At 34.9% G+C, this 12,650-nt stretch overlaps 1 protein-coding gene across 2 annotated transcripts in view; it reads left to right on the top strand.

The window, feature by feature from the left end:
- RYR3 (ryanodine receptor 3) overlaps positions 1–12,650 on the top strand; it is a 255,747-nt gene that overhangs the window by 88,809 nt on the left and 154,288 nt on the right. For both annotated transcript variants that reach the window (XM_068397601.1, XM_068397600.1), the window contains exons 12-16: positions 3,608–3,729; positions 6,987–7,155; positions 8,184–8,319; positions 9,920–10,015; positions 10,723–10,841. In XM_068397601.1, the coding sequence (XP_068253702.1) occupies positions 3,608–3,729; positions 6,987–7,155; positions 8,184–8,319; positions 9,920–10,015; positions 10,723–10,841 (642 nt within the window). The remainder of the gene's footprint in view (positions 1–3,607; positions 3,730–6,986; positions 7,156–8,183; positions 8,320–9,919; positions 10,016–10,722; positions 10,842–12,650) is intronic.

Raw genomic sequence — 12,650 nt, 5'->3', positions numbered from 1 at the left:
TTTGACACTTCAGTAAAATATGGAAATTCCTGATTTGGATGGTCAAATCGCTTTTTTGAAAATCTACATTTAACTGTTTAAGGGCATAAACTTGTAAGTCATCTTACATTCACTGGTGTTTTAGATGTCTTAATTGAGTATATTGTATGAAATGGCAATTAAATTTGCTACTTAAGAGATGGCCCTAGAAACTCCTCAAGTTTCTTAAGGGATATTAACGAACTATTTCCTGCCAAAATGTTAGATGTAATTGTGATGTAGCATTGAGAAGGTCTTTCTCTCAGCCTTTCAATTATAGGGTCTGAGTATATTCTTAATTAGGGGCATATGCCCTGTTATCTCTTCAAATTGTACTTAAATTTCAATCAGAATTAAGGGGTTTAGTACTAGCTTCGCATAACTGCATCATTACCAGATGATTCTTTGATTCTGTGTTCATTGATTTTTACAACTTGAACTTATTGGTAGAACATGAAAAAGAAAAAAAGTTCATTACTGAACAAAGATTGGAATTCTTCTTTAATTACTTGTATGTATGTACATTCACAAGAAGATAGCCGTATACAAGCACTGTATACGAAAAATGAGGTCCTGCAGCACATGTGGCCATAAACAGGCAGTGAGTGCCCAACCCCTTCACTTCTCAGCAACCTGGCTGATCAGAGAAATTCTTCTTTGTATGCCAGTCATTCAGTATTTTCTTGATAAGAGATTTAATCACACAATAATGGCCTCTTCATTTCCCATGTCAGTATTGGCTATGGGATTCTGTTTCCTCCGGGGGTCCGATTTTACTTCTTGAAAAGGCAACATGTAGATTCTTCCTGTGTATTCAGTGAAGAATTTTGCAATAGCTTCCTGTGAAGTTTAGTATTTTTTTTCCCAGTTTTCTGCTTAGCAGCAAAAGACTAAAAGAACCTCCATAATTGCCTGTCACTTTTATTCTCCTTTCAAACTGTTTCATTCATGTTCAAAGACTCCAAATCTTTTGTTGCCCTCTCACCTGGAGAATTCTCTCCTCTTATGTGTCTTCAAACAGAAGAAAACCCAAACCTTCTTGCTTCCTGTAATTGATATTCCTGTGGAGGCAAGAAACAGTTTTTCATCCTCTGCAAAATACAGTACTAGACTATAATTTTGTAAGCAAGTTTAGATATATACATTCCTTTAAATTTCATATCAAATTTATTTTTCTACAGTAAAAGTGAAGTCATACCTTTGTATGCATCCTCCACCATCATTTTGTCAGATTTTCACTTTTAGTCACTGTAATGTTTCTCAAGCTGACCTGCACTTGTAACATGCCTCGGTAGCCCTAGCAGGATTGAGAAATACCTTATTTTTGCAAGAAGCCAAGGGTGGTTTTTTTCACGTAACCTAGCTATTATCACTGACAGCTGCTGCAAATCTATAGAGAGGAGAAAACAACTGTGGGATTAGTTCTGTTATAAAATACTCAAAATGCCAAGTAAAATTTTCCATTGTTTGGCTTTGGTGTAGTTTCATGTCTCTAGTTATCATACTGTCTTTGCAAGACACAAATATGTAAGAAATTCTGTCGTCATTTTATGAGGCTTCTGTTGCACGATTTCTGCCAGAATTTTGATCTGTTGCATCCCTCTGTCTCTGAGATCTTGGTAACCAAGGGTTCAAGACTTTGCCAGATAGTGATGATATTTTCATCAATATTCTATTCAACATTCCTCTACCATCCAACGTTAGTGCTGGATGCCTAACATTTTCAGTTTGAGAGCTTGCTTCTGTGCAAGCTATGAACTACTGCAGAGCTCGAACGCTAGAGCTCAGAGAACAGAGAAACATATGCTACATGTTTTGGATTCACGTCCTGGAGACCATTGCTCAAGGTGTTTGTCAATACCAATGCCCTGCTGTACCTCAGCAAGCAAGGCAGTGCCAAACGCCTTTCATATGCAGGGAAGTGGTTAATCTGAGGAACTGGAGTAGGCACTGCTGGATGCTTCTGGCCATGATCTACTTACTGGAGTTCTAAATAGCACTTTCCTGTCATTGTTGTGTTTCTGGATGATGTAGCTGAGGCTTTGGGGTTTTGGTTTTTGGCCAGAGAAATAAGGAAGGTTAGGTCTTTCTAAAAGACTCCTCTCTTCCCTGTTCTATTGCACACTTAAGGAGAAGACTGTATATCTGTTACACAACGGTGAAGGTGCAATTACTTTGAAAGACATGGCAGCTTTAATATCCTATCTGTCAAATGTTTTCATTCCTGTAGTTCCAAAATCTGGAGCTGCATGCGATGGCCTGAGGAAACATTATCTGATTGTCAAATATTTTCTTACTAGTTTTGTGATGGGAAGAATAGTTCTTTAGTTATTGTTCAGTTAAGAGACTCCAGGACACTTGGAAACAGTGATATTTCAGCTAACAGTCACCCACAGTGTGAATCTATATAAAGAAGTACTTGAACAAAGAGAAAAGATGACCAATATGTAAACTAGTCTCCTTTAAGATAATATTATCAATATACTCATTCAAAAATGTCTTCCTAGTCTTCTCCATCACATTTCCATGGACGCTGGGGTCCAAATAAACTCATAGGGTGACATTTGCCTCTTTTCAAAGTACTTTCTGAGCATATTGGAAGGAACAGAGCACATGTGTACTTTGGATTCTGCCATGCATAGAAAACTATCACTTTCCAATGCTTTGGTATACCTATACGCCAGTATGCACAAAAAGCTCTTGGTAAATAACCTTCCCATTTGTGGCAGTAGCCACTTGTATAACATTATTAGTTTCTTTGTTAACTATTTAGTGCCTTCAGAATTACTCAGATATCTGGGAAGTTGGGCAGCAAATTTTTACTGTCTCAGAGGTAAAAAAAAATATGTTTTTCAGTGGAGAATTCAATAGGTTACATCTTGGGCAATGAAGCAGGATAACTCACATTTAATTCTTACAAAAGTGCTGTAGGATTTTGATGACTCAAAATGATCAAGACTTGTTTTTATGATGCCTAAAAATTATTCTGGCTTTTTGTGAAATTGCGTATTTATTTAAAGGGAAAAATTAAAACTCATCAAAGGACCTCTGTTAATGCTTGAAGTTCATATGATGTTCACATCTGGTTCTGATAAGACTCTAATGTAATGTGTAGAGAATAGTTAAATGAGTCAGAAGTTACTCATAAATGTTGTTGCTCTTTTAGCTGCATTGTAATTTTTCTGATGTTTGTCACTCCAGCTTGATTTGCTTGTCAGTAGTCTTTTCATGCACGAATCCTTTAGTAAATGATGCTTAAGATAGTGAAGATTGTCTTTCCCTGTCAGCCGGAATATAGAGAGAATGACATTTTTTTGTTTCAATTGGAAAATATTTTATAACCGTATATGTTTAATGAATTGTGGGAGAATAAAGGTACATTAAAATGTCTTATCTGAATAATGTTTATGTGAGACTGACAAATTTGTAATTCATTAATAAACAAGTGTTCAGATAAAGTGATTAACAAGTAGTAGCTCAGTATATATGCAATTACTGTGTTCAGTGCAGTGTTGAAATAAGTTACAAAATATTTAAAAGCACAAAGGTTTTTTAAGTAATTATTGTGATAATTACTGACTTTCAATAGGTTATACTACACCAAGAAGGCCATATGGATGACGGTCTGACCTTACAAAGATGTCAGCACGAGGAATCCCAGGCTGCTCGAATCATTCGCAATACTACAAGCTTATTCAGCCAGTTTATAAGGTAATTGTTACCATCTTATATACAATCATTTTATGTTTGTTTGTTTTTTAAAGTGTTTTGAAATGATAAGAATTTCTCTAACAGAATCCTTATTTCTTGCTTTCAAGTGTTTGTATTTAGAAGCTATTAGCAATATATTTTTACTGACTTAAGTTTGTAATTTTGATGAGTAATGCCATTAAATAGATAAAACAGCTTATTTAAGATTATTTACATGTATCTAATACCTTGAAGCCAGAAGCAAACTGGATCATAATCCAGATTGAAGAAAACGTGCTAAATGATCTTGGTGTAAATCCATTAAGAAGTATTCTACAGCAGCTAGAACTTCACAGTATTCATAAAAGGGTTCTTTTTTTTTGGTTTAGTTGGTAGACCAAATATTATCGCTAATTCTATTCGAATTTGTCAAACTAATTGAAAGGAATATTAATGCCTAATACTGTTTAGATCAAAAATAGGATAAGAAACCATAGAAGCCCCAATTCCATGCAAATAAACAATAGAAGGAAGTACAAAATAGATCTCTACTTGTTTTGGAGGAGAATACCGATTTACTGCCTTCAAAATCCAGGCTGAAGCATTTTACCTGTACCTTTTTAATCACCCATCCTGTTGATCCTCCTACTTCTTTGTCCTCCCTCTGATCATATCTGGAAGATTTAGAGATCAGAGGAGAGGCCATTCTCTCTGGTGAACTGTATGCAGTATAACAAATTATATGCAGTAACAACGATTAGGGCAGAAGGCTAACTGTCAGCTGAGAAGGTGAAAGGAACAACTTCATTTCTCTCTCTCTCAGGTAAATTATTATGTTAGTATTCCTAAATCTCCTGTTTAAACCAACGTGTTTATTTGCAGTTTAATGGATTTATGAGTATTCAAAGTCAGTAACAACATCTCAGGAGAGAGACAGTGCCTATATCTGTCACACACAACATATTCAAGTTGTGATTCTAAGACTTTAGAATAGAATCAATAGGATTACCTTCTGAATAGTATTTATCTTCCAAATCTTTGCTGTACTAGAGGGCATTGTAATTATACCTCAGTAAAAATTATCTGAGATTGGGCTGTCCCGCTAACTGTATAATACAACTCAAAAACTAATGTGGAAACCGTGATGGCTATTTCCACAGATCAAAACACCAAAGCCCTTGGATAGCTAGCTGGGCGTTGTGAAACATGCAATATACGAGTACCCTAAGCATGGAGTCAATGCTACAAAGGACATTAGAAAGTCAAATTTAAACAATTTAATACGACACCAGACTTGCTCTGTCATAATCTTGATTTATTGAGAAGGTTATATAAAGAGCTGTACTTTCTAAGTAGTTGCCTAATATGCTCGCCACACATGTGGCAACATAATACCTTTCTTTTCGTGGAAAAATACAATCTTGGCCAATAGCAAAACAAATGTGTCGGACGCGAGTATAATTTAAAGCAGTTTATCTAAATTTGTATGTTGCTGACTGAAGAGCCTTTATGTCCTCGGGAGATGGTGAATCTTAATGAACTGTCGACAAAACGAGCATGAAAAGTTACTGTTTGTCACTTAGTCCTAGTTTGGTTTTCTGGATTCAAGCCTGTATTTAAACATTATTATTTATGAAATAGATTTTCTGAATCAAAATCTGACTTGCTTTTGCCGTATTAATGCACTCACTTCAGCTTAAATTTTTCCAGTCCTCTTGAAGTATATATTGTACTTAAAAAGGTTTATTCTTCTGCTTTATATCATCTGGCTTGTCAATTTGCACAAAACTATTCAGAATGTTTTCTGTCACTTATCAGTTTAGCTTAATTTTGACAGACCTTTATTACCAATAAGTTTGAGAGTTCACATGGAAATAGTTGTAAACCGATTGTTCTGATGAGGGCTTTAGTATTCGGATAGTGAAGTATCATGAAAACTGCCTTATATTATGTGGTTGTATTTGACTTTTTGAATAATATCTTTAGCTATGTTAGTTTGAAAATATGGGGCATTTTGAAGCATAATTTTATTATTCTATTTCTTTTGTTACTTTTGTTCCCCTTCCCTTCCCTCGTCCTTTAGAGTAAATTGTTCATGACATCTATCTTACTTTACTAAACTTACATGATAATAGCTCTTTAACAAGCAGCAAGACAAAGATCTTCAATTCAGGGGAAGTTGCATGTTTCCTTCACTATAGCTCTTCTGTAGGATATGTTTTTGTCTGAAGATTTTTAGGGTAAAATACAGTCCTGTGTCAATGCATATTCATTTATAGTTGCTGAGATCAACGTATAAGAATACACAATGAAATCGCTAAGAATGTATGTAGTACTGAAGAAACTATTTCTTCAAAGTACTTAGCAGAAGTTTTAATTATGATGATCAAGTGCTCATCCTTGAATTACTGCCTAATAGATGAAAAAATAAAGAAAAATTATTTTATAATTCAGAATTTGCTTCCACAGAACCCACCATATGAGAATGCATTTAAAACATTACTACTTCAGTATCACAAGGGACTACACTACTCCTTTGTATTTCTTATGCTCAGGATATAAAAACAGAGCCACCTCTGCCAGCAATCAGCTCCTCCTAGATTATACTATTTATAATAGTGAGTCAGACCCTGAAAAATTGTCTTGTCACCCAGGATTGAGCAAATGCTTGAGCAGGAAAGAGACATTATTTTATTAACAACTTAGATTCCTTGAAATGCTTTATAGTTTTAAATCCCACCCTTCTTTATTTCCTATATAGAGTTGATACAGAAGACCTAATTAATGGTTAGGATTACCTGTTATTTTTGTGTTCTTTGTCTAGAAGACTGGGGGTGTACAGCCTCAATAACTGCTACCATTTTAGTCCATCTGCACATTATGCCTATATCACCAATAGGATTTAAAGTATCTAAACAAAATCAGTTACTGTAAGAAAGGACTTCGGTACATCTTTCATCTCTGTTTCATCTTTTTACTGACTTTATCGTTTCTTCTGCTCATTTTTTCAATTTTTTAAATCATTCTCTCTCTTTACATCAGTGCAGGAAGGGAAACGTGGTTCCTCTTCAGGAAGCTCTGAGTGCTGGACACCCAAACAATAGATGCTTGAATGATTTGCAATTCAGATCAGCTGTTGCTTATATACATATGTCATATGTATAACAAGACTTGATTTAGATACCAACAGAAAATAGGCTGCTACATAATACTGTAAATTGCAGTGGGAAAATGAATAATGCTGCCAGTCTTTCTCATTGTTTCTCTGTTTTCCATAGTGGAAACAACAGAACATTACCACCCACTGCCCTGCCTATTGAGGAGATGGCTCAGACTCTGCAAGACCTGATTACTTACTTCCAGCTTCCCAAAGAAGACCTGGAACATGAAGATAAGCAAAACAGGCTTCGGTCACTCAAAAACAGACAAAATCTATTCAAAGAAGAGGTACAGAGAGAGGAATCATTACATTATGTTAATTTCAAGTGTATCATGTCACAAACATTGAGAAGAACCTGAACATTATCATCTAGATGCATGCATATGATTTATAATGTAAAGTTCCATAGCTGACATATATATATATAAAATAGACTGTAATGCCATATGATAACTTGCTGTTAGGTATTTTTCACTTCCTCATTTGTCACAAGCCACAAGCTCTCTCTCATAAAATTCGGTCTCAATACTTCTAAGCATCTTTAAACAGATGTAATTTTTAAAAGAAATGATTGTGACAGGAAAGTTCTTTTTCTCTTTATGAAGGTATACATTCTGGATATCCCAAATGAATAATAAAACTTGGATCAATGATATATGTTATTTCTGATGTCTTTTCTGCCCACAGGAACTACTTATCTCTAGAAACTGGAAGAATGCTAGTTTTAGAGAAGGATATGTATTACATAATTGTATAATTGCTCCTCTCTGAAAATGGAATATTACACTTCTGTATAAATAGGAAATACATTTTACCATGTTTTTAGATGTGTTTCGATTATTTGCAGGTTTTCAATACCATTTTAGTCTCCAATCAAACTGAAGTTGAAAACCTATTCTAGTATTTGAACTTGTTTGTTTTACAGATACTTTGTTGGATAGTAAAATTTCCACCTTATTTAATCAACAAAAATTCATTTGTACATAACTTTAAAGTGGGGTTTTTTTCCCATATAAGGAAGATTTTATATAAGAAAGAGTCTGTTCACAAAAATTATAAAACCCTTTATTGCCAGCTTTGTTTATTCCTTACTTTTTATAATACTTAGCTGAGTAAGGAACAGTATAGAAACATTCTCTAAAATGGATGATTCTGATATAGAAAAATACATATTCAAATCATGTAAGCACAATAGGTTTTTTTTAATCTAAGATGATGTAACTTCTAAGTGTGTACAGGGAAAAATCTTTTAAAGAGACAACAACAAATGCTTTTTCATGTACAGTTCACTTTCCTTTCTGTCATATGCATTTAGGGAATGCTGGCACTAGTTTTGAATTGCATTGATCGCTTAAATGAGTACAACAGCGCAGCTCATTTTGCAGGAATTACAAGAGAAGAACATGGTACAGCATGGAAAGAAATTTTGAATCTCCTTTACAAATTGTTAGGTAAGTTCTTCAATAATTTACTAATGTAAAAAACCAAGATTTGTATTCTTTATATTCTGCTTGCTTCTTCACCGCCAAAGATGACTTTGTGTGTTACTCATTCTGTCATATAAATTACAGAATTTCTTCCATATATCTACTGATATTTATTACAGAGAATAGAGTTTATTGAGCAATGATACAGCAGAAAAATAAATCTCAGCTAGGAAAATGATTGGTGCAGCATGCCAAATTCGTGTCTTTGTTTTTTAAATTGAAATGTACCTGTGGTATGCAAATAGGTATGAATTTTTTTTTAAATTAGAAAAACTAAAAAATAGTCTTTATATATGAAGCCTAAAAGTAATAGTCAGAACTTGTAGGTCTGCCGAATCCATGTTTGTCACTTGAGGCTTAGGTTTAAATGTTAATAAAAATAGTTACATAAAACAGAAATTAAAATATTTTTTTCAATTTCAATGCCATGCTTTCTAGATCAAACAGCTTCTGTGTTGTAGTAGGGCCAAAATTATAGAGTAGGAGAAGTATGTATATATGTATTGCTTTAAATCACTGATTTGATACCTGAATTGCATATAGAAGAATCTTGTCGTCTGATGCAGTTTAAATACATTCTAATTTCATTTCAAAGAAAGTTTGTCCTGAACCATAGTAAAATACGCAAGTCGAGAGTTAGGACAAGCATAAAACAAACCAGGGGGAGTGCTTGGAACCATGAGGTTATTCACATAGCATAGACATGCAGGTGCTTCTGGTGAAATCTTATTACTTTAGAAAGTAATGAGATACCATTGCCTGCATTTTACTATAGTCTTATGAGTTTAAAGAAAAGGATGAAAAAAACCTCTTTAGTGCTATGTAGGCCTTATCAGATTTTGTCTTGATTTTCTTCTGCAGGTACATCTCGAACAAACTTATTCTGATGTAATAAATATTAAGTTAATGCTTCATAATAAAAATCCTTGACAACTGTATGCCAAAGGCTTTTTTTTTTCCTATGATCAGTAATAACTTCTGGAAGGAAAAAAATCAGTATTGCTTGAAACACTTGAATGCTGATGAACTTTCAAAGTACAGTCAAGTAACATTGTGTTCTACACTGCTGAAGGCTAAAAGCTGTCCATTCTACAGCATGTTTTAATCAGAAATTAGAGCTAAAGAGCAGTACACCCAACCTGCACTTGAGCTTAAACTTCTGCATATGACTTTCCACTCGTTGGTAGGAAGAAATAGAAAAAGAGGTGTTTCAGACTTTTGATCATGAGAGTGCTTGACATTTGCATCAAACAAGGGTGATGGATATTTCTATTTAAATTTAACAATAAAATAAGACATAAATGTATTTTTTGCTGAAATTCTTGTTTATTCAGTAGACCCCTGTCAACTTCAAAAACTACATGCTCTTTAGAAGTTATGTCAGTTGCTGATATTCAAATTAATGGAAATCTTAATTCTTTATTACTATAATGTGTATTTAGAATTTTTCTGTTTGTTATTTTGTGAAGCGATTATAAAAATTGTGTTAAAATATATATGATTGTCATTGGTGATTTAAAAAGGAAACCTCCTGTTATAAAATATACCCTGTGTTTTTTTCCAGCTGCTCTCATTCGTGGCAACAGAAACAATTGTACTCAGTTTTCCAGTAACCTCGATTGGCTAATAAGTAAACTGGACAGATTAGAATCTTCCTCAGGTGACAATCACTTTTATCAATGTAAATTAACTATCCATATACCATACACAGCTGTCTTACATTATAAATGTCAAAGCAGATTTCCTTGAAAACTAGATGTGTTAGAAAAAAAGATACACTGAATTTTTTTTAATTGAGCAAAATATTACATTTAAACAGATATTTTTGTGGCATTTTTTGGTTCCATACATTTGGTATGTGCAATTCCACATGCAATCAGTATTGAACGTGAGTTTGGTGAATTAATGGATTGCATCAGACAGTAGCAAGACTACTGTCCCATTGCTATCAAATAACACCAGAGTTGTTTGTGGGCACAAGTACAAATAACATATATATATAGAGAGAGAAGTTTTTTTTTTTCACTGTAGGGTGTTCAACAAAATATCGAAATACTGTACAATGCTCCCTACTAAAACCTTTATGACTCTCATTGAAAAGAACGAACAAAACTTGCATTTTTCTCAAGTGGTTTTAAAATTGTGGCTATTTTCAAAAGACAACAGAAATTAACAGCTTCATAATGCATTTATGTCTGATGCGGCTCACACCATAGTCGTATCAATACTCTTTAAAGTGTTTTCATTCTCTTTTTAGGCTGGAGAAAAGATAGCATCTCTTAAGATACTTTGCTGTTTTCTGAGCTTTTAGATTGTGTTCAGTTGCGCAAATGATTTAACAACATTACTTCTGTGGCCTTCGTACAGGTATTTTGGAAGTGTTGCACTGCATCTTGATTGAAAGCCCAGAAGCTTTAAATCTAATATCTGAGGAGCACATCAAATCCATTATTTCATTGCTGGATAAACATGGGCGCAATTACAAGGTACGTTTGAGAAAACTAAGGATGTATCGATAATTTTACAATTATTTGTGGGGAAAAAAACAGAGAAATGTCTACATGGAAATATGTGATTCTAGTACATTTAAAGGAATAAAATAACCTTGAAGTATATCTGCAAAATTGCTTTGTTGAGATTAAAAAACTGTGTAATATATAATTGCTTTTCAGTTTCAAATACAGCAAATATGTATGACAAGCAAACAGTTAAGAAATATTGATAACCAGTCAGAACTTTGAATTTGCTGAGAAAATGAAGCATTCTGGTGGCTGTAAGCAAATGGACAGAGGAGCTTGCTTTGTGGTGCAGGGCTCTGCAGAAGCAGTGAACTACTGTCCTGGTTTGGCCTAAACCAGGCCGATTTTCCTTTCAGTGATTTTTACTTTCAGCTAAGTCTCCTCTAAGTAACTGCACTTTCTGAAACTAACTGCATGTTTTCGCAGACAGTGTCTGCTTCCAGGACTGATAACGCTCGAAGTTTGTAGTTATCACTGAGGCACCGGTAGGGATGTTGTGCAGAAAGGCTCTTGCTGTACTTATTCTTGAGAGAAACCAAGGTCACTGCTGAATTCCTCACTGCTTACGAGTGAAGAGCCGAAGGGGGGTTGCAGCTGCAGGGGGGAGCGGACAGGGCAGGTGACCCAAAATTGACCAGCGAAGGTATTCCATCCCATACACGTCATTCTCAGTATAAAGCGGGGGGATCACGAGGGTCTCGCTCTCTTTTCTGCTATGGCCGGTGTCCAAGGAGGACTCCGTCTGTTTTCCTGCTGCCCCCAATCCCGATCCGTGCATCCCTGAATCCAGCTCTCGACCGTCGCTAGGCCCAGCCTGGGCCTTCCCGGAGCCTGCCCTGCAGTGCCGGTGGTGACGTGGCTGACTTCAGGGGAGCTCAATCTTGGTTTTGTATATATATTTGTATATATTTGATTATTTCTATTATTGTTATTATACTTTTTTTCCATTATTATAGTTTATTAAAACTGTTTTAACTTTCCAACCCAGAAGTCTCTCTCCCTTTTCCCTTTCCCTTTCCCTCTGCGGGGAGGAGGGGGGATAACAGAGAGCATCTGCTGCAGGTTTAATAGCCGGCCCAGCTTTAAACCGTTGTTTAAACCATTGTTGTATCTGCAGAAAGACAGAACTAAATCCTGCAAAGTCATTCCTAGCTTAAGTAATAATAATAGTAGCAGAAAAGAACAAAATAAAATGAGAAATTGGAAAAATAATCCAAATATCTGAAAACACAGGTGTTGAGAAGAAAGAAAAAAAAACTGAGTTATGCCACAAGAAATAATGATGGAAATTAACTTAGACATCGATGTGCAATTTATTATGGCAGAAGAAGGTGAACACAGTTTCTGACTGTGATCAGGATGACATCACAACACAGAGGAGGATATAGTTTTATATGTGATTTTCTGATGCGAGTTTCCTTCCTCAATTAAAATTTTATTTGAAAGACTGATAACCTGGAGGAAGAACAAAGAAAGTTTTAGTGAGCTGAAATTATGATTTACAGGAGAAGGTAATATGGAGAACCTAACCAATTACAGATACGGAAAAGGAGAGAAGTATTTTTAAGCATGGTTAAGGACTATGAGCTGATATAAGTAGGCATAAGAAAAAAGTAGAAATTACAGCGGTAAGTTTAGCTCACTATTTTTAGATGATTGTGCTGTGCCAGTCACCTGCAAAGAAAACCTTTCTACTGGAGCATCTTAATGTAGACCTCATAGTGAGAACTTAGAGCAGAAAAGGAAAATGTTGTACATAGGAGAAGAAATGGACTG

The sequence above is a fragment of the Nyctibius grandis genome, chromosome 4 (genome assembly GCF_013368605.1).
Source record: "Nyctibius grandis isolate bNycGra1 chromosome 4, bNycGra1.pri, whole genome shotgun sequence".
Taxonomy (NCBI): domain Eukaryota; kingdom Metazoa; phylum Chordata; class Aves; order Nyctibiiformes; family Nyctibiidae; genus Nyctibius; species Nyctibius grandis.
The sequence above is the reverse complement of the archived record's forward strand: the minus strand, read 5'-3'. Positions and strand labels throughout refer to the sequence as shown.